At 42.0% G+C, this 23,322-nt stretch overlaps 1 protein-coding gene across 2 annotated transcripts in view; it reads right to left on the bottom strand.

Moving 5' to 3' along the window:
* Positions 1–1,342: 1,342 nt before the first annotated feature.
* Positions 1,343–23,322, bottom strand: part of LOC131683611 (netrin-B-like) — a 208,995-nt gene continuing 187,015 nt past the window's right edge. Inside the window, exons 5-7 of one of the 2 annotated variants that reach the window (XM_058965732.1) lie at positions 22,578–22,643; positions 2,203–2,440; positions 1,343–2,125 (exon numbers count right to left, since the gene is read on the bottom strand). In XM_058965732.1, coding sequence (XP_058821715.1) covers positions 1,981–2,125; positions 2,203–2,440; positions 22,578–22,643 — 449 coding nt within the window. In that variant the 3' untranslated portion in view covers positions 1,343–1,980. The remainder of the gene's footprint in view (positions 2,126–2,202; positions 2,441–22,577; positions 22,644–23,322) is intronic. The other variant, XM_058965741.1, reaches the window with a different exon arrangement.

Raw genomic sequence — 23,322 nt, 5'->3', positions numbered from 1 at the left:
CATGAGGGTGGACCATGGAGATTGGAAGGTATCGAAAAGACTTGGTGATCGAGTATATTCAAGTCTCCCAAACCCATTCCATCTCCAGTGTCCAACCAGCAGTATGCACAATCCGTCGCACGGTTGAACACATATTGTCTAACTGTCGGAAGTGCGAGGATCTTCAGAAAAGACATTATTTAGCGTACTCCATCGGGGACAATTTTGGACCTCATAAAGATGCAGACCTCAACGGTTTTTACCGTGTTTATTGTCCTTTACTTCTTTCCAACTGCTGCTGCTGCTTGATGCTGTCGCTGGTGGAAAGACGGGTGGTCTCTACTGCATCCGACCGACCGTGATTCGAGAAGGACAGCAAGGCTCGTTCGGCTTATCGTCCCCAGCGAGGGCGGATCGGTGCGTCTGGACCATTGGCGGTTAGCTGGGGAAGCGAAAGCTCTTTGGTAATTAACTACCCCCAAAAAGGCGATCCGGCACTGCACGAATTTGTCAAGAACCACGAATGGCACTAGTAGGTGTACTTTCTTCCGTTCGACAGAATGCGTGCCTTCGCGGGAGGAATTGTCTTTAAGAAGACGCTTCCTAAAAGAAACGGGTCACGATGAACACAACACGCCGCACCGGTGGTCTCACACTATCTAAAAAACAAATCGATGACTGCCTTCCACGAGGTTCCAACAAACCGCCTGCCTATCGCCACTGACGTCGCTGTCCTCCACCGTTCTGCGAATTCAGCACACTTTTCGGCAGCACAAGAGAATTGTGGTCTACCTTACCCTATGTTAATTATTCACAAACATTATACAAAAATTTTCTAACCTAGCTGCACGAACAAAACCGTCCACAAACCCGAAAATGAATAAAAATGTACAACTAAATGTGAACGGTTCAGAACTGCGGTGAACATAATGTTGTCAAAACAAATACACTCTTCGGAGAGAGTACGCAAAAAGAGGTAAATCCCCATCCAAGCGGGTTAAAAATGTGTACTTTTAATGAACGTGTAAGGCGAGTAATGACTTTACTTAGTAACGGTTAAAGCTGTAAACTTAGCTTAGCTGACGAACTCGTGATGCTGAATTGTATTTTTCATCTATATTTATTCTCTATTTTATGCGACGAGATGATGGTTAGTGCTCCACTTTGGAAGCCATATTTTCTTACTAATATTTCTTCTCTAATTGAATAATGTAAGAATTGTATTAGCCCGTCTTTCACTGACAGTGATTATCCATCGCGTTCGGAAATAGGTTGATGATTAATTTCTTCAGAGATTATATGACAATTTACGGGAAACCTTTTTAAGGATGGTCATCATGTTAATAGCATATTTACGGTACCATCAGCTCAAAATTATTTATTTTCGTCACATGTGGTTTCTACCAGTTAGTTTGTCTCACCAGTTGAGTTCATTTTTAAGTAGGTTTGATGATCACACGAATTACATAACTGTTTAAAATACTGCTTTGATATGGCGACACTTGAGTCAGGAATAGGAGCTAGAGTAGCATCTACGATCTAAGGAACTTTCAACGATCAACAAATTACATAAATATGCAATGATATAGGGTACTAACTTACATCTACTGGTAGGAGTAACGATTTGCAAAGATATACATGCATAGATGTGTAGATTTACAACGTCATGATTGCTTGTGGTGCTGCATATAGCTAGACTGGACTGTTCTTGGGATATGAAAATATGCATGAAGGTATGTATCACGTCGGAAAACAGAGTTAATGCATAAATCTTGCGTACGTCTTGTCATAAATCTATACGAGGAAACCCGACTGTTATTAGCATTGCGCGATGGATTGCCCCACTGTATCATGCAAACGGTAGCGTCTTCAATCCCAGAATGATCGAACCGATCATACAATAATTTAGCGATAATTTATGACTTTAATCAATAAATATATATCTTAATCGGCTATTGTTACAAAATCTCGTTGTTGCCAGTCGAACCGAACCGAGACTGATCAGTGGCATGTGCGTGCAGCTTGTCGTTGAAACTTCCTTAACCGTCGATGCCATTCGTCGCGCCATTCGATGACGATCGATCGAGGTCCGATACCAAGCGCTCCTGGTGGTCCCTCGGTATCCCGTCCGAGGATCAGATAGGATCTGAGAGCAAAAAGAAAACAAACAGTGCGTGCGGTAAACATCAATACCCGCCGGCATCGAACAGAGGACAGATTTACCTATTGACTTTGACTCGCGGGCAGCGACACTCGAGATCTTTGACGTCCACGACGAGTGCTATGTGGCTGGACCTTCTCAGTGCTACCGCCAGGGGGCTGCTTGGGCTGGGACTCTTTTTGAACACCTTTTGGACGCTTAGTGTGAACTTGGCCACGTCGCTGTTGTTTTGATTGGCGGTGTTTTTTAGGTTTCCGTTGTCGGTCTTCGTGTCCTTTGCTATCACTTTCGCCATTATTACTGAAAAGCGATAAAAACAAATATACGAATAATGTAGTGTTTATATACGTCAATATATGAGAGCGTAAAGTCACGACAATGACACTTTTACGTAAAACTTTATTCCAGCCTTCGGAAGTCTGTTTCCACTGTTCCCAAGGATACCATTAATAATCATAATCCTTCCAGCATCCGCCTACTCTGACTGACAGCGACGTTAAATTCAAGCATTTCTATTGAGAAAGCACAGAGAGAGCTACTGAATGATGGATGCTGGTACGAATGAACATTTTATTAAATTTTAACCCATCCGCATAAGTAGCTATATGTTCCGTTAACGAATTGCTTTCACAGATCCCCATCGGATGTCTCACTCCCAGCTCTTCATTTGCCACAGCCGCTTGGGATATAGTCAAGTGGGCGGTGGAGCTTGAAACTGAAATTAATTTTTGATGCTGCCTGCCTGCGGACTTTCGATACTCGTCGTAGAAAGCTCGGAATTCCAAAACGGACCCCCGTCCGACGGATGGCATCAGGACATCCATGAAAACGGGATCAGAAAACCAACCAGCACCGCAGTGTAGTTGGATGGCCGGAAAATGAACGCTTAGGGACGTTTTGGTTGTTTACACGATGGAAAGTGGAGGACAAAGTCGAGACTAGGCAGCACTCTACATTTTTAACTATGGCAACATGTGAAAATGAAATGAAAAATGAATTTTCCTTGCCTTCCGTGTATGCCTGTGCCGGTGGCGAAACGGCGAGGATTCAGAGTAAATTAAGGCTAAGAAGCGTTTCTGTTTAGAAATGTGTGTTCAGGCTTCTAGCTTCTAGTTTGGATATCTATTCGTGAAATAGAGATGTGTTCTAGTTCATAAACTAATGAAAAAATATATGCTAGAACAATATGGGTTTTACAAACAAGGCTGCCAGTGTCATGCAGGATGATGATCCAAATTTCGTTATTTTCCTATTTTCATTCTATCAATTTGAATATGTGAGTTAGAGCAATCGCCCTTCTGACTATCCTCGAAATCGCATCGGTTTCGATTGAAGATGTTATTCGATAACATTCGATATTTTCCCTGAAGCATCTACAGTTAGCTTTTCAAATGAAGCGAGTGAATTAAACCCATTAAATAAACTGGTATAGGTGGCGCATCGATCGACACTGTGCAGCTGTCAAACTACGTGAAACCTACACGCCACCGAAAAACTACCCAAAAATTCAGTACTTTTGACTCAATCTCGTGGTATCGTGCAGGAAGGTAAAATTAGGTAAATCGTGTTGAAGGTAGTTTCCATTTAACTACGGCAAAAATAATAACTCAACCTTGAGTTTAATTTACTTAAATATAAGTTGAATTTACCAAATTTTGAGTATACTTCAAACAACTCAAAAGTACCTTACTACACGGAAGACCTCTACTGAGTCGAATCTCTCGTTTTGTTTTTGACAACACTAATAAGTGCGAAAGTGACGCCGCATAGTTCAAAAGTACCTAAATTTAAGTTAAACGAACTTATTCTGTAGGTTATTTTATTGTTGCGTGTACAGTATAGTAGAGTCGAAAGTTTTAACAGGTTTTTACTAGAGTTTTTAAATAAATTTTATTCTTTCCTGGATGTATGATACATGGAGTTCTCACCAGTCCCTTTAAAAACAATTTTTGGTTTTTGTCTTCCAGATTATTATTCCAGATTCAATGCAATACATTCCACTCATTAAAATTATACCCCAGCGTATACGTATAGAACAAACCTACAAATTTGACAGAATCCGTGTGCAAATAATATTAAAAAGCATTAAATCATGTTACACTTCCCGGTTCTCCGTTAAACTCAAACGACACCGTAAATCGATTAGGACAGAACGTGTGCTATAAATTAAGCTCAGTGATAGATAGTGCAGTGCAGCAAGTCTTGGGCCAACGTGTGACCAACGCAACAACAACAACAACAACTGAATGGGAGTTGTAGAGGCGCGCATTGATGTGATTGAGAAATGAAAAGTTGCTTATTTATTCGATTAAGCCGCTTTGCAAAATAGCCCGTGACTAATATGCACCGTCGTCGTTTCTCAGCAGGCATCGATTATTATTGCGGCGGTTTAGAGTGGGAGACGGGAAGTGAATGAATCCTTTTGAGTAATGGGAGGCTAACGCAAATTAGTTAAATTCATAATGGTTTGTATGTCTAGATACATTGTGGTAGTGAGGTGCGAATCGATAGTTAGTAGCGGCTTAGTAGGAGAGAACTAGTGTGATCGCATTTGCATCTGTTTACCGGGTGATAATATATATGTAATGTTTTTCAAACAAAAATATCTGTGAATAAATTTACACCATGACTGCAACTATTGTTTATATTGTCCGGGCTTTTCCAAAGGAGACGTGTCGATTATTTTTTGTCGCAGCCTAAAAGAAGAGCCTAACCTCAATATTGAACCAGCTCCTGATTGTTTGTTTTGCCAACCGAGGGCGTTTACAATGAATAGCAATATCCTTATATGTTTATGTAAAGTAGGGTGACCATACGTCCTGGTTTTCCAGGACATGTCCTGGTTTTTCAATGACTGTCCTGGTGTCCTGGGAAGTCGAGGAAAACGGTTGAATTGTCCTGGTTTTTGCCCTGTAAGCCTAAAATATTTTTCTTTATTGAGTCTTCGCTTTATTTGCTCAGGTTCAGATCGCAGTCTTTTTTAATCTCACAACTTTCTTCTCTTACGTGGAAATTGAAAAGGAAAAGATCAAGCCGTTACATAGCATATTAATGACCTGTAGTCCGTTTACAAGGAAACTTGACAGTCGAACAAATCGAATTGATTCCAGTTGTGGACCAAACTGGCCGCTATCAATGGCGAAGAAACAGTTTGTCTTCACATCCCGCACAAGTGAAACAGTCAAATCTACCTACAAGCCGATTGGTGCCTATCGCACAATCAGTCCATATCGTATCAGTGCACAAACAATACTGTATTGTTGCGGAGTGAAATGAGTTTGCCAAATGAAACAAAAGTGCCCGTGCTACGGGATAACACGATTTCGATCAACTTTAATAAAACTCGTGTTAGACCCACAGTTCAGGAAGTGGAGCAATTAGTAAAAGTGTAAATGAAGCCTAATCTCGCTGAAGTTACGTACATTCAGCTACATCACGTAATAAACTGTGTTTCGATCACGTTTAGAAGCTTAGCACAGGCCGAAAACTTAATTACAAAGAACAACATGCAACACGAGGTCAAATTTAATAACACAAGAATAAAGATCCCCGTGCATATGGAAAACGGCATGGTGGACGTGCGTATCCATCATTTCTCCCCGCGCACTAAGAAAGATGACATCAAACAAATCATGTCGCAATGTGGAGAAGTAGAATCTATTACGATTTTCACCGGCATTCCAAACGCCGTTCGTATTGTGAGGATGCGAGTGACTAAACCAATACCTTCTTACATGACTATCGAATGCAAATCACCGAGGGACGGCGTTACCTATAAGCAAACAACGCTAATCACATATCCCAGGCAGACCCCAATATGCCAATTCTGTAACCATACAGCCCACTACGGAAAAACATGCGCCGAAGCAACTAGTCAAAACTCCTCTACTACAGCCAACTCTAACAAGCAGCCACCGACACCTTCAGATAAACCAAAAACAACGATCCAATTAACCAATAATGCAGGTATAACGACCACGACAACCGCTCCCAAACCAACAACTAACATCGCCAATAAAGAAGAAAATACCGATGAAGACGGATTTACAACAGCGAGCCGCAAGAACAAGAAACAAATAAGCACCTCTGATCGTGAACAGCAACAAAGCAGTACCGATGATGACATGGACGGGAACGATAACGCGAGAGAAGGCAGACTGAATGACCCCCAAGCGGCTTCACCGCCAAGGAAAAGGATCTCAACACGCAGCAGCAAACTGCGTTAACAAGATCTGAAAGACCGACATTCTTAGCATTTTATTTTTTTATTTTTACTTATTGTAAAAAATTGAAAGACCCGCGGCTTTTAAAATGCACTGGTGAACATGGCTTAAAAGTTAAGCGAGGGTGAACAAATCGGTCCCAAGTGCTCTCTCTCTCTCTCTCTCTCTCTCTCTCTCTCTCTAACTGGTGATTGAGGAACCAATTCAGGGTCAATGGAAACAGTACCTAAACCACGATTAACATGGCTTCACGCCTGGACGCTGAACGGCGACTAACCTGCTGAATTTAGCATCATACATAACAGGGAGTATGGAAGGTCGCGCTCAAACTGATATTATTTACACCAGCCGATCCGCTGTTTTTTCTTATAATAAGTGATAAAATGGAGAAATTTGTAATCAACGGTAGTTTTTGCAGATGTTTCGATCCTTAATTTCAAATCGAGATATAATGATTGTCAATGGAGATTGCCATGTACTTATTTTTAAATCAGGAATAGCGTAGGGAGTTATCTGGGACCGTTTACGTTTCTAGCTTACTTCAATGACGTGTGTTTAGTGCTGATAACTCCTCGCCTGTCATGCACAGATGATTTCGTTTCATCCGCTAAATTCATAATTGCCGATTTCCCCAACAACATCATGTGGCCTTCACTGATGGCTATGAAGCAAAAACTGTGTGCGTACAAATCTGAAGAAAAGAGCTCGGTGATCGAATTCTCATGAGACTTTTTGGCTGAGCTATGCCTGCCCGACCCCAGAAATGTATTACTGCAGTAGCTCTGCCTGCCAGAACCTGGAACTTTTTACCTGTCGAAAATCTAGGGAGCAGGCACAATCGACTAAGAGGTGATGGATATAGGTAGTTCCCTTTGAACTGTCCTGGTTTTTTACTCGCTTGATATGGTCACCCTATGTAAAGAATCTAGAATAAATCTAGCTATACTTTTATATCTGAGTGTATACAGTCGTGATTCGTTGGTTGCACCACTGACAAATGTCAAAAACTATCCAAAGAAGACATTAGTAGTGTAAAAGATTGTTAGATAGATTGTCAAAGCCAATTTGACATGAGAATTTGACGTTCAGATGCTTATTATTTGGACAATGGTCCAACTAGCAGAGGTCCAACTAAAAAGCGGTCCACCCTCTAAGAACGGTTGGTTTCAAAATTGTCCAATGAAGGACGTTCGTTGGACCAATTTGGACAACGTACAAATAACCGTTCAACAAACGTCCATCGTTGGACCCGTGTTGAACGATTTTGAAACAATTTTTTGGACGTCTCAGTGGGCAGTAAAAGAGTTCAATCAGCGAATCACAACTGTATAAGGAGAGTGACGACAATTGTCAAAAATGTTGACGGCAGGATTGCAGAGTCAGTGAAATCAGCGTATGGATTCGGATCAGTTATAAAGAAAGGACACACGCGGTTATTCACTTTACAGGTCAGGTCAAGTAAGCTGGCAATATGAACGCGGTAGCGGTACTTACACGAGTGATGATTCGAACTATTTGTTTCTCTCTTATACCGTATTGTTCACGCTAGGTAGGTGGTCCTTGCACACGGGGGGCTACTAAAGTGGTAAACGCTGCACTGTTCCACACTCCTCAACGTTTTGCCACCTCATCACAACTACTCTAGACCCAAAAACATGCAGAAACGTTCATGTTTCTCCGGACCCAGCGGCTTCGTCATGACGTTAGCAATCGCAATGTCAGTAGGACAGCATTCCAAAATAATATCACCTTTTTCACTTAGCTCTTGAATGAAGTTCTCTTTTTCGTACTGATATGTTTGGAACGCCGGCTTGATCTCTCCGTTTTGACGAAAGCCAAACATCCTTGGTTGTCCTCTTGACAAGCCTCTGATAGCGCAACATATTCAGCCTCCATAGATGATAGTGTTACACATTGTTGTTGGCGGCTAGCCCACGAGATTAAAGCACAACGGTAGAAAACACGGATGCCGAAGTTGATTTCCTGCTAACATGATCACCTGCCCAATCAGCGCCGGAGTACCGCCTAAGCAAAGATAATAATCTTTTGATGCCTTTCAATATCTTAAAACTCGTTTGGCAGCTGTCCAATCTGCTTCGAGGAGAGCCGAAATACTTCAACCCAAAACCGCCGTAGAGATAGCCACATCCGGTTGGGACCGCCAGCAAGGCTCCTATATTCAGTTGCATCTGTAAACACTGCACTGTTGTCTTTCACTTTTAGGAATCCATACTCCATTGGCGATCTGGCGGTTTTAACTTCTTCCATTCCGTTTTTCGTCAGCAATTTTTCGATATAATTCTTTAAGTGGACCTTATAACACTTTTCTTCAACTTGTTACTTCTAGTCCCAAAAAATGACGAACTTCTCGGCAACTGACGGTTGCCGCATAAAAATCTCTTCTTTTAGAACGCCGTTGAGATACACGGTCTTAACGTCGAGGTGCCTCACGACGAGACTCTAACTTGCAGCAATGGCCAGAATCAATCTCAGGCTAGTCACCGGGGCAAAAATCAAGAATCTTTCGCATCGTCATCTGATGCATCGAAATACTCGTTATTGATATGAGTTTCGTTTTCCACATCTTCGTCGCTGTCTTCTTTGGACGGCCGTAATTCAATCACGTCTTCAGGTTCTTTCTGTTTTACAGACACCGGAAATTCCAATGATGATGTTCCATTCTGGAGTTCAATAAATCGGGCGTCCCGACTGTAGAGTTGCAGAGAGCAAGGTCAAAATATTATATGTAAAATAAAAGAAACAATAATTATACGAAATAAAAAATAATTCGTTGTACTGGTCGCACTGGAAATCTTGCTTATATATCACACATTCCTCTCCCTACTCAGTGAAAATAAGATCGAAGAAACTAAAGTGGCCAGCTATGAAACAGTGAGTCTCTGTGTAAGCATAGCAGAGGAAACGAACGGATTCGCAATGCTATCTCGTCAGTCGTATGGTCTAAGCTTGAAACGGAAGGTTTGCTCATCACTTTGCGAACCCAGCAAGATGGCTGAGGAAGGCAAGAGAAATCACGACACCGACTAATAGTGATAACATCACGAATGTGAGCCTATGTGCCTTTCCGTCCAGTTTGCTTCTCTTTACATCGGGCACATGAACATACGCAACGCTTCCAAATATTCTCAGGTGTCCTGGATCAGGTTTTCGTCCCCACCAAAGTTCATAGGGATTCTTCTGCACTGACCAAAATGGTAATCTATTCTGAAGATACGTGGCGGTAAGAACAGCTTCATCCCAGTATCGTTTTTCCAAACCAACATCAAGAAGACATGCATGATTGCTATTTCTGTGATCGACCTATTCTTTCTTTCTACAACGCCGTTGGATTGAGCGGTAGTGAACTGCGAAGTGATACCTTCTTCCTAATAAAATATCCGCATTATTGGCGAACGATAGGCAGAGAAACAAACTACCGGTATTCGGATAAAACGCGAAGAGAAAACCGCGCCGGAGAAGAATGTTTTACAACACGTTTATTCGGTTCAATGTTAGGTTAGTTATATATTGCGTAGTAACGAAAAAAATAGAAATGTCACTTGCAGACATCGACGATGATGGTCTACGTGCACAAAGGGTGTAATCGCGCATTAAGTATGACGTAATGTAATGATGACGTCAACACTCCTCCTCGCGAATTCAACCTTTACCTCCTACAGTCAGGCCCAAATCCATAGCGAACCTCTTGACCTTCGTTGCACCGAGCGGTTTTGTCAAGACATCCGCCACCATCTCCTCCGACGGACAGTACCTTAACTCGATAACTCCAGATGACGAAAGTTCACGAGTATAGTGATAACGCGTATCAATATGCTTCGTTTTCTTCTTTTGTTGATCTAGTGCCACAAAGTCTAGGCAGCTTCTATTGTCCTCGAACACTACAGTCGGCTTGACCTGTTCCTCATTCAGCTCTTTCAACAAATTACGCAACCAGACCACTTCATGTGCTGCCTCCGAGAGCGCGACGTACTCCGCCTCCATTGTTGACAGAGTCACGCAACCTTGCTTCCTGCTGGCCCAGCTGACGGTAGCTCCTCCTATACGAAACACATAGCCACTACAAGACTTTCTGTCGCTAGCATCACCTGCCCAGTCGGCGTCACAGTAACCAACCAGCTCAAATTCCTCATCTGTTTTACCCAACTTCAATCTATACTCCACTGTATGAACCAGGTAGCGTATTACCCTTTGACTCTCAGTCCAATCAACCTCCGATGGACAACTAATCTTACGGCTCAAGATTCCGACGCAAGCCGCAATGTCTGGTCGACTGTTCGTTGCGAGATATAACAAAGAACCAATCACACTACGGTATTCTTCATTGTCTTCAAGGTTGTTTCCGTCCTTGCTCAGCTTGAAATAACCCGGGTCCATTGGATACTTGCATCCCTTTGCTCTGTCCTTTCCGAGGCGCTTCGCTAGTTTTCTAATGAAACTCTCCTGGCTGAGACTGTAGAAGCCACTCTCATCCTTTTGGACGCGAATTCCTAAAAAACAAGATATTTCACCCAGTGTCGTAATTTGTATCTTCTCTTGCAGTGCTCTTTCGATATTATTGATTTCAGTTTCCTGCACACAAACCACCAAAATATCGTCTACGTACAACAACAGATATATCCATTCTCCATTTGATAGCTGCTTCCGGTACAGACACGAATCACTTTTACATTGACGAAATCCTAGCTCAATCAGGATTTGGGTTATGGTTTGATGCCAAATCCTGGCCGCCTGCTTCAGGCCATATATGCTCTTCCGCAATCTACAAACTTGATGAGCCTTCTTCTGTATAATAAATCCCGGTGGTTGCCGCATGTAGATTTCCTCGCTTAGTTTCCCATAAAGGTACGCCGACTTTACGTCTAGGTGCTTGACTGTCATTTTTTGCCTTCCTGCAACAGCCAACAACACGCGAAACGTCGACTGCATAGCAACCGGGGCGAAGATTTCGTCGTAATCTGAACCGAAGCGCTGTGTGAACCCCTGCGCAACGAGCCGTGCTTTGAACCTCTCAACATCGCCCTCGGCGTTCAACTTCTTTCGATAGACCCATTTGCTACCAATAATGTTGCGATTGGCCGGTGGATCTACTAGCTCCCACGTACCGTTCGAGATCAAGGATTGATACTCTTCCCTCATGGCTTTCAACCACTCCTCCTTTTCTGGTCCACCAACTGCTTCTTTGAAGGTGGCGGGCTCGTTATGTTCCATCGCAACGAGTCCCAATTCATAATCCCTGAAACGAACTGGTAATACATTCCGCGTCGACCTTTGGCGCTCTTCCGTACGCTCGCCGCTCATCACTTCACTTTCTTGCACTGTTCCCCTTTCAGCGGGTTCTTCTTCTTCGGAATACATTTCTTCAGCACTTTCGTATTCGAACATATCGTTTTCTTGATCAGGTGCTTCGTCGTTCTTAATCATCGGTAAAAGTTCCACATTGGGTTCAACAGGCCCAACGATAGCTTCATGGTTCACTTTTTCGTTCGGATTTTTATTCATTTGCAAGTCCTCCACAAATTTCACATCACGACTAATTGTAATACGTTCACTTCCCGTATCAAGAAAACGATACGCTTTATGCTGGTTTGAGTAACCAATAAAAACCATTTTTCGAGATTTCACTTCCATTTTCTTTCTTTTCTCCGCTGGGATCTGCACCCACGCTTCGCACCCGAAGATTCTGAAATGCTCTAATGACGGTTTCCTTTCGTACCAACGCTCGAACGGACTCATGCCAATGGACCTAGACGGCAAGCGGTTCTGGATATAGGTTGCCGTCAAAACTGCTTCACCCCAGAAGCGTTCGTCTAAGCCTGCCTCTAGCAACATACACATCGTCATCTCCTTCAGAGAACGATTTTTCCTCTCTGCCACCCCGTTTTGTTTGGGTGAATACGGGGCTGTAAATTGACTCACGATACCCTCACCCCGAAGAAAAGACTGTAGTTCTTTCCCGGTGTACTCGCCACCCCCATCAGACTGCAAAATGCGCGGGGTCTTCCCGATCTGCGTCTTGCAAAAATACACGAACTGTTTAATCTTCTCCGCAGCTTCGGATTTGCATCGCAGAAGATACACGAAAGTCATACGAGTGTGATCATCGATCAAAGAGAGAAAATACTTATTTCCGCTAGGCGTACTGATCATTGGCCCACTCAGATCGGTATGCACTAGATCAAGCTTATCTTTAGCACCGCGGTCGACTTGCTTAGGGAACGGAATACGTGCCATTTTTCCTTCCAAACAGCATTTGCAAATCGACTTGTCACCACAATCAACCAACTTCATTCCTTTCGCATAACCGTTCGTTGGAATCGCTCGCACTACATCGAGATCGCGATGGCCTAGCCGACGATGCCAGGTGTGCTGGCAGTTCGTAGTATGGGGTGATTGAACACTCAGCAACGCTTGCTCTGAGGTGAACAACCTGTACAGGCTACCATGGCGTAGCGCTATCACCACAATTTTTCCTTGCTGGTTTCGAACCTCACAACGATTATCACAAAAAACCACATTGAAACCTTTGCTTGCAAGAATACTTACAGAGATTAAACCACTTGCCAATTTCGGTACATATAGCACATCGTGCAGTACAATATCGATAAGCTCGTTATCGCTATTCATACCAACGATTTTTCCTTGGCCGATTCCGGATGCTTCGACCCTTTCTCCATCGGCCAACATCACGCTTACTCCCTTGGTCTCATTAAATACCTCAAAGAATTTCCTGTCGCCAGTCATGTGGCGAGATGCTCCGCTGTCAATAAACCACCATGACGGCTCGCCGTGACCAACCATCCAAGCAAGGGGTCCATCCGTAACACTTGCTTTCTTCGCTTTAGCCACGTCGTCTTTCTTTGGTTGATTTGATCCATCCTGCTTGCTTCCGGAACTCTCAGAAACCTCTTTCTTCCAAGCGCGACAGTTTCGCTTCAAGTGACCGCTCTTTTTGCAGTGAAAACAGGCGCGGATCTCTTTATTTCCGTTACTCGAACCACCGCGTTGCTTTCGGAAATCCGCCCTCAAAGCTTTGTCGGTACCTCCACTACCTGCAGCAGATCCGCTTCTTTCTCGCCGTTTTTCAGCCTCGGCGAGCAGTTTCGACTTTACTAAATCGATGGTCAATTCATCAGCCGGCCGCTGCTCCAGCGCAGTCGCTAGTGGGTCATAAGAATCGGGCAGCGAACATAATAACATCGCCACCTGCCATTTCTTCGGGATCTCTTCCCCGGCATCCGCAATACGCTGGAGCAAATCAGTGAATTGCTGCAGATGTTGCTCCATATCGCCGTCTTCTCTGAGCTCCAAACGCGTCAGTTTCTTGAGAAGGTACACTTCCGATCCCTTGTCGTGGTAATCTTTTAATGCTTGCCATACATCCTTTGCGCTAACGCAGTTCCGGACGATACTCGTTTGGCTATCGTCAACACACAAACAAATCGTGGCTCGGGCTTTCATGTCTGCTTTAGTCCACTCAGGCGTCACGGGTTCCGGTTTCTGGTCCATAATCACGTTCCATAGCTCATCTCGAATCAGCATCATTTCGATCTTGAATTTCCATGACTGGTAATTCTGGTTGTTCAGTCTCGGAAGCGAGAAACGAGGGTGCTCCGCCATCTTTCTAAGATGCTCTTTTGTTCACGGGATAATGCTGAACGCAATTGAATAACCACTACTTTCCGACGAATTCAAAAAAACTCTTTCTTCGCGACGACCACCCTGGGCCCATAACCTATTGGCGAACGATAGGCAGAGAAACAAACTACCGGTATTCGGATAAAACGCGAAGAGAAAACCGCGCCGGAGAAGAATGTTTTACAACACGTTTATTCGGTTCAATGTTAGGTTAGTTATATATTGCGTAGTAACGAAAAAAATAGAAATGTCACTTGCAGACATCGACGATGATGGTCTACGTGCACAAAGGGTGTAATCGCGCATTAAGTATGACGTAATGTAATGATGACGTCAACACGCATTCCCTTGTCGAACTCTCCTCCTCCATCGGAGCGCACAATCCGTGGCCACTGTCAATCATCCAATGTTGACCTTTTATACTCGAAACAACAAACGCAATTGCTTTGTTGTCAGTTTGTGCCGTTTTAGCTTTCACATTTTCACTGTATGTACTCCTTCTTGAAGGTGCTTTCTTCTTCTTTCTTCAACAACCGACAATTTCTTCGGAGATGCTCTGCCTTTTTGCAGTGATGGCAAGTTCGGGTCTCCTTGGCACTAAACTTGTGCTCGGTGGAACGCACAGCCTTCTCTGATTTCACAGAACTTTTTCTCGCTCTAAGCGACGGTGAAATTCATCCATAATTTTCGATTCGTCAATCGTATCATCGCCCCCAGCGCGACTATCAAGAGCGGTAACCAGCCCATCAAAGGCTGGCGGGAGAATACGTAAAAGCAAACAAATCTTTGTGTCTGTGTCAAGCGTCGCTTTGCTTTCCGATCACTCGTCTGCCACACGGCGAATAGCGAAGCGGGTTTCTATGTTCACGCTGTGACTAGATATACTATCTGTGTATTTCAAGGCTATGTACGGTTCAGTGAAGCGAAATCTATAGTGAGCTGAACAAAAAAAAAACATTGTATCCATTCTTCCAATCGTGAATGAAGTTTACAAAAAAGCCTTACTACAACTGAGCGATCATAGACTTCAAATTTTGTTATAACGCTTGCATTAAAAAAATAAAACGATTTTTCATGTGATTATATCACTGAAAAACATGTGAGCAGCTGTTCAGCTAAGTAAACAAAGAGCGCAGCAAATGCTCGCAAACGCCATTCCATCCCAATGTAGTATATACAGGTGGGGCGAAGATGGCGCTTTGGTATTCGTAGGATGAACCTTACATGAGTGGTTATATGTTGTTTATTACCTTCACCAACAGGCCCCTTGGCCCCAATGGTGGTTGCTTAAACTAATTACATTTTAGTATTGACAACATTTTCACTTTTATCGCATTCCGCGTCCTGTTGAAGTCAAAGGCCGTCGCCACACTGTTAAAAATTCGTTGGAGTCCGGTAACAGCGCTCTGGTAACCATAGTTGGTTCTCCTGAACGGAACTCACAGAAGGGAGTTATTGCGTAGAGCTCTAACGCGGGCTTGAAGATCCAGACGTCCGAGGATTGTAGGGCAATCCACTCTGGCAGAGAGTAAGTCCGAGACGAACAGGGCTCGAGAGCAGTCCCTCCGAATGCTGAGTTTATCGAGGTGTATTAGCTGGCAACGGTTTTCATAGCTCGGCAGCTGAAATCTGTTTCGCCATGGGAGATGACGAAGGGCGAAGCGTATGAACCTGCGTTGGACAGCCTCGATTCTGTCAATCCCGTTCTGGTAGTACGGATTCCAAACAGCTGAACAATATTTTAACGTTGAGCGGACCAACGCGCAGTAAAGCGATGTAAGACAATATACGTCCCTGAAGTTTTTCGCTATTCGGAAAATGAACCCAAGCTGTCGTGATGCCTTATCCACGATGTATGAAGTATGTGGTTTGAATGTTAGTGCCGAATCCATGATGACTCCGAGATCTTTGATGTGAGCGTGTCTTCGAATGCTCGAGCCGAAGAAATGGTAGTTAAACTGAGTCGGATGGCGTTTCCGCGTGAACGTGACGATTGAGCATTTGCGGGTTCAAAACCATTCTGTTTAGATCACAACACGTACTAAAGCTGTCCAGTTCCCTCTGAAAAAGCTCGGCATCGGTTTTATCCCGTATTTGTTGAAAAAATTTCATGTCGTCGGCGAAAGAAAGGCGGGGTCCTTGTAATGTGAAATTGACGTCATTAAAGTAGAGGAGGAATATTACTGGACCGAGATGGCTTCCTTGTGGTATGCCGGATGTAGCGAAGAATGGTGCAGATAGATAGTCCTTAATGCTGATTTGGAGTTGCCTTCCATCGAGGTAGGAACGAAACCAGCGCAGAAGTTGTCCATGAATGCCGAGTTTGTCCAATTTCGCTATTGCGATATCATGGTTGATTTTGTCGAAGGCCGCAGATAGATCCATATAAATAGCATCGGTTTGCAATCCGTCAGCGAATCCATCCATTACATATGTTGTGAACGAGAGCAGTTTTGTCGTTGTCGATCGTTTAGGCATGAAACCGTGTTGGTCATCTGCAATGTAGTGTTTGCAGTGAAAGAAAATAGGATCTAACACAACCAACTCGAACAGTTTTGATACAGCACTTAAACACGAGATTCCCCGATAATTGTTAATGTTCGATTTGTTTCCTTTTTTATGAACTGGAAACATGTGCGCTGCTTTCCGGCAGGAAGGGAATGTACCAGTAGTGAGTGATAGCTCGAAGACTCGCCGAAGTGGTTCAAGAAGCCCGCTGATGCACTTTTTGACAAAAATCGAGGGAACACCATCTGGACCCGGGGAACAAGATGCTTTCAGTTTGGCATTTGCTGCAAGAATGGCAGCATTATCGACACAAATACGGTTGATGGTGTGAGTATTATCAGAATAAATCTTCTTGCTTACGTCATTACGTCGTTTGTTCAGCTCCCATTGAACCGTATGAACGCTATCACGTCGACCGGTTGTGCTTCTGGATTGTTTGCATATTTTTGGTTGCCAAAATTAAATAAACCGTGTGTTCTGCTATACCTTTATATTCTAAATTGATCACGGCCGAGCTTGGGCTCGAGCTCGAAACATAACGCTAGGTAACACAGCGTATTTTGCTGCATGTCAAGCCATTAGAGCGAATCATTCGAATGCGTTTCTGTTGGTCGAATCATTGTTTCTCTCGCTTGTATATTTTCGGATCAAATTTAAAACGATACAGCTCAGTTGAGTTGTAAATGTGATCGCGGTTGATTGTTATTTTCGTACTGCCGAGTAAAACTTTCTAGAGGCCAGGCAGTATTTTAAAATCTTCGGGAATTCGGCAAATCATATACAGAAATTATTTAAGATGTTCCTAAAGGAAGCCACTAAGGACTACTCGTATCTGTGTTGTTCATTAATGATATTCTGGTTGCGGTTGAAAATCGAAATAGTATACTTGCACCTTTCGATTTTTCTCCTATTTTCAGCGTTCCGAACTAAAGCGCAACTGGTGCAGATGATGCGCAAGTTGATTCTCTACAGCCCGGGGACAACTTGACAGTTCCCATATATTGAACTCATAAGCAAATTTTGTAGTGATTTGGTGATGTCATGGCGGCTCGAATGGAGCAAAATTTGAAAAAGGCGCATCCCATTTACTATTTTCCATATCTAAAAACTAAACAATTTAAGCATTTCTATCATCAAATTTATTTCGCTGTTCATATTAGAAACTGTCCTTATTCCCCCATACTTAAACAGAAACATAGATTCCATTTGAAGTTTGAAAAATCCAAAAGAAAATGAATCGATTTTCGGAATTACAAGAAGATGACTTTCAAAATCAAGCCACAACCACTTATATTGGAATTTCCGAAAATCTTCCGAAACTAACCAAGTCATGAAATCCTCCGGTAGAGCCGTGTAACATGCCAGAATAATTCTGAAGGGATCCATACCAAAACCATCGCAACATCTTCCGGACAAAATTATTGCCAAAGTTGAACAAGCCTGACAGGAGCTGAACAAAATTATACATTCCTGGCAGCATTTTTGACGTTCTTTATGAACTTGAAACAAGATGTCGCAGGTTCACGAATTGTTAAGCTTGGTGATTTATTTTCATTGGCCAAAATGTTTTTCATTTATAGCACCAATGATTTACCGATTACAAACTTCACACAAGAAAACCAAAAACTTTTTAGAAAGGAAGAAAGCCGGTTGTTAAAAACAACGACTGCCAGCTAAATTTATAATAAGATTTATGTAACTTTGCTGACGGTTTCCAATCAGAGATAAATTTATTCTCTTATAATAGTTTTCTTTATCCACATTTTGGAATACGCTTTTTCTAAATGTTGTTCTAGCCGCATTGTCGGCGTTCATAACACACGTAACGGAGCACGCTTTTCTCTTGAAACTTTTTCGTTTCGTTGTTTGTGGTACTCGTACAGAGAAGGCATACTAGCGCCACCATCACATCGGCGGCACATATATGAAACAAGCACTATCTGTCAAGTTGTCCCTGGGTTGATTCTCTAACATGTACACAAGATGCGCTTTAGTTGCCCACTCTGCAAATAGGGAAAAACTAAAGGCTCAAGTCAATTTTAAGATTTTCAACTGCAATCAGAATATTGATTCAATGAGCTACAATGTACAGTGTCTCAAAAAATTGTCCGTACAGGGATTGCTCGCATGCGCAGTTGTACATTAAACACATTAAGTTAAAAACCTTAAATTTGTTTATTTATGAACTAAAATAACTCCTTAATTCTATCAAGACATAAATATAAGAGAAATTCATTCAACTGTAAAAAAATGAATAAAATAAACATCTCTTCCAAAATCAATGTCAAAGAATTGTCCGTACACGATAAGAAATGTTATTGAACTGACTTAAAATACAAAATTAATACTTTGTATGACCACCTTTTGCTGCATTTACGCTCTGCAAACGTCTTTTCATCGAGGAAGCCAGTTTTTGGGTTGTTTCAGGTGAAATTTTCTGCCATTCTTCAACTAGAACCTTCTTCAGCTGGTTCTTATTTTGAATCGGATGTTCCCGGATTTTTCATTCAAGATGATCCCACAAATTTTCTATGGGATTTAGGTCCGGTTATTGGGGAGGATGTGGGAGCGTCGATTTTACATTGTAGATCAACCATTCCTTGACAATCTTCGAGGAATGCTTGGGGTCATTATCCTGAACAAAGCGAAAATTATCTCCATGGCCCAATTTCCGCGCGCTTGCTTTTAAATTATTTTTTAAAATGTCAAGATACATGAATCTATCCATGGTAGATTCGATAAATGTCAAGTTTCCTGGACCACTTGCACTGAAGGCACCCCACACCATAACATGACCACCGCCGTGCTTTACTGTCGGCCGCAGATTTTTCGGATTTAACTCAGTATTCGGTTTACGCCACACTCTAACCAATCCGTCAGTCCCGAAAATATTAAATTTGCTCTCATCCGTGAATAGAACGTTGTTCCAAAAATCCTCTGGTTCTACTACATATTTTTGAGCGTATTCCAACCGCTTTTTGATATTTTTAGCAGAAATGAACGGTTTTTTACGCGCTACGCATCCTCGATATCCTTTATCGTGGAGGGCATTGCGTATTGTTTGTGGGTTAACTTTAATGTTGTCGTACTGCAACAGGCTATCTGCTTAGGAGCACTCTGTTTAGGATGTTCCTTGATTTCACGTAAAAGTATGCGAACGTGACGATCTGTAAGCTTCGGTTTGCGACCTCTTCCCGGAGGCAGTCTCAAGAGATTTTGTTTTCTTGAAGCTCTGAAGTACATACTGCACCGAACATCGTGGGCGATTCACAGTTCCTGCAATTTCGGACAGGCTTTTACCATCTTCCTTCAAATCAACGATCAATTTTCGGATGGCCAGCGGAATTTTAGTGCGAGAATCGGCCATTATACGGACAAAATTATCTAACACCTTTAAATTGCACGAAAAAACTAAAAAAAAAAAATTGATTTTATCGAATATGCTGTAAAAATCACCAGAAACTTATTCTACAGGACACGACGCGGGTGCTTGTTTCTACCTATTTGACACATACTTGTTTACTTCACAAAGTTTTGAAACGGTCGTAAGTGTACGGGCAATTTTTTGACGTCGGTTTCGTTGCTTTTTTGAAACTCGCAAATATTTTAACAAAGTTATTGGTTTTCAGCATAATTTGACATGGCCTAAACTATCAATTGAGGAGAGTCCTCTTAATACATTTTTCTAATGATTTATTATTGGAGTAAATGCTGTACGGGCAATTTTTTGATACAGTGTACTACATAAACAGCTTAACACTTCATAATGATTTACAAAAACAAACACACATTGTTACGCCGTTCTGCTAGATGCTAGCACAGAGAACAGACGTCCATCTTCAGCATTCAACTTGTGTAAAATCTCTAACGGTTTCGAAGGTAGTTTGGATATCTAAACCAGGTGCGCTACTGTCGTCATGTTTTTTGTGGCTGAGTTCGACAGAATTGACAGCGGTTATTCCTCTACCCAGTCAAACTAGTCCGGAACCGATTCGGACTTCCAGCCTGAATTCCAGCTCAAATGCGTCAACCGATAGAGTCGGAATCGGTTGTTTTCTTTGAGCTAGATTCCATGCTGAATCCATCCAGGATTTCGAACCGGTTCCGGAATGGATTTGACGGATGGTTGGGATAGGTTGGTGTGGCGGCGCTAGTGTTTATCGTATATTAATTCAAATGTTTACACACGTTTTTTAAATATTTTTGTTCGATCATGGATGTCTGTTCTCTGTGATGCTAGCAGAGATGCCAGATTTGTAGACAAGTCTGCAAATTCGCAGACTTTTAATTTAAGCTGCAGATTTTTTCGATGATGCAGATATTTGCAGATTTTCTAGTTTGGTTGCAGATATTTGCAGATTTTTTAGTTTTGTTGCAGATATTTGCAGATTTTTGAACATAAAGGCTTTTGGTTACACTAGCTTTCCTGACATTTTTTGTTCTTCCCAGACTTTAAAAATTATTATTGCAGACATTTGAAAAAAGTACCTGGCATCTCTGGATGCTAGTGATGAGACGAAATCCAACTTTATTATAAGTAGGTATGTATTGTGACCTTCGTGCACACATTGAATTTACCCTATTTTTTTCCTTTGGGCGAAATTTGCATAGTCATCCTAAATAATCATTTTTGAAAAAAATAAATCATTAGCGAAACATCTAAGCCCCATTGATAAGGTCGTACTACTAGCTCTTAGCCTGTGCCGTTCAGTGACCTCAAATTTGACTATAAAACAACTTTATTGCATCGGCGAGACGACACGACACGACGATAATAGCATTAAACTATGAACTGAGTGCTGGATTGCAGTTTCATCGGTTACGGCGGCGGCGGTGGCGCAGCGGCAGAGTCGGTGTCGACGGGAGCAAGCTTTTCTCAATTACCGAGTAAAAGAGCCAAGCCAAAACTTACCGACGCTGTTAACCTCGTCCTAATAGGATTAAGCGCGGCATGAAGCTCAACTAACCTCCGACCCTAATTGAATAAGGATGTTCGGCTGGATAGGTGAGATTACTTTTACTCGTACACGCATAGGTCGGCGAATGGTGGTGCGTACTGAACGTTGCTGAAACACTTGATTGTAATCTGTGTTTAAGATCGAAATCAGAAAGGTAAACTCTTCATGCTCATGACGTTTACGATCAACATCGTTTGAATTGTGCTAGCCTTGCTCACAAAAACTATCAAGACTAATACTTGGGACCATTACCTTTCCTTTGAGCGTTAACAGTTATTGATATTATACGTAGAACTAAGATATTTGCATTTAATCTGATTGGATTCCACTGTACCAGTGCTGCCAGAAACAGTTTCAGCTAACGATGAAAATCAAGACTGGGATATAGCTTCGTAAAAATATTATTACTTGAACTTAGTCTAACTTCGAGTACCTTTTTCATGCCACAGGACTTGTTACGTTTTCATTTCTACTGAGTTCTCTCTGAATGGTTTTCTTGGTTATTTTGCTGTCTTTTGATAATGTGTAAATATGATGTGCACCTTGCATCAAAATCAACATAATTATTGATAATTTTTGTTTGAGAATCTAATTAAAATTAAAACTAATGCATATTTTATCTTTCTATTAAAATTCACTAAATAGCAAAATAAGAATTTATGTTATTTTTTTGGCTTTGATTGTGTGACAATCTGAGATTCAGACTGATTTGCTAAATTAGAACGGATTCCCATTAAAAAAAAGCTCCAAAAATCGCTAGTACGTTTCATTTTAAGAGGCAACACTGCCATAAAAAAAATCAATCCTCTACAAACCCTTACCGAAGATTATAATCGACGGCTCAATCCGTGAAATCACACAGAAAATTGCATTCATAAAAAGTTGATCTTCCGCGAAATGACATAGAGTGGCAGGAATAAAAGTGGTAAAGTCATCCCGAGGAAGGAGTGGTGTTGTGGAAGGGGCGGAATGTAAGCAACTCTTCCTATCATCGCGGGCGGGTGTATCAATCTCTAGTCGCAGGTCGTATAAGAGGCAAATGTACGTAAATATCTATATCCAATACTATATAGGACCGAGTCAGGCACTTACCGTAATCTCTTTTGCAGAACTTGTTTAGATTTAGCCGTTTGGTGCCGATCTTGCACTTTCCGCATTCTGGAACGAAAAAAAGAGAGGAAAACAAAGTTTACTGATTTGACTTTTTAATCGTACATGGCAGTTTCTCCGTGATTTATCTGTTTGAATGTATTGGCGACGAAGAAGGAAATAATACGCTGCAGTCCCATCTAAATGCCTTTTTATGTTGATTGAATGCTTAAGCAGAATTAATTTAAGGGGGAGGGAGCAAAGTTAATTCGATAAAAAAGACACATGGCGATACAGAAAGTGCTAGCATATTCACTCAATTTCCATGTAATAATGACACATTTGAACAATATTTTCTCAAATTTTCATGGCAAAGTACTGAAAATTGAGTGAGTGACAGTGAATCTCCAGAGACTCTTCTTCGAAAACTTGTTTTGCGGTGTACATCATAACTCAAAATCAACTGGACTAATCGTCTTGCAATTTGGCACAGTTCTTCTTCACATCATTCCGCAGGTAGTGACAGAAACATTCAACATTTTTTCTCGATTATTTAAATTTTTTAGCACTTTGAAGTCAAACATACGATTTTCGATAAAAAAAACACGGAAAACATGTTTTTGTAAAAAAATGATAAGAATTTTATAAAACGCTTCTTTAGTTAACTGGGCAACGATGTGAAGAAGAACTATGCGAAATTTCAAAACTATTGGTCCAAATACCTCCTGAAGATTCACCGTCACTCGCC

This window comes from Topomyia yanbarensis, chromosome 1 (genome assembly GCF_030247195.1).
Source record: "Topomyia yanbarensis strain Yona2022 chromosome 1, ASM3024719v1, whole genome shotgun sequence".
NCBI classification, from domain to species: domain Eukaryota; kingdom Metazoa; phylum Arthropoda; class Insecta; order Diptera; family Culicidae; genus Topomyia; species Topomyia yanbarensis.
This window is presented reverse-complemented; position numbering and strand designations above follow the sequence as displayed.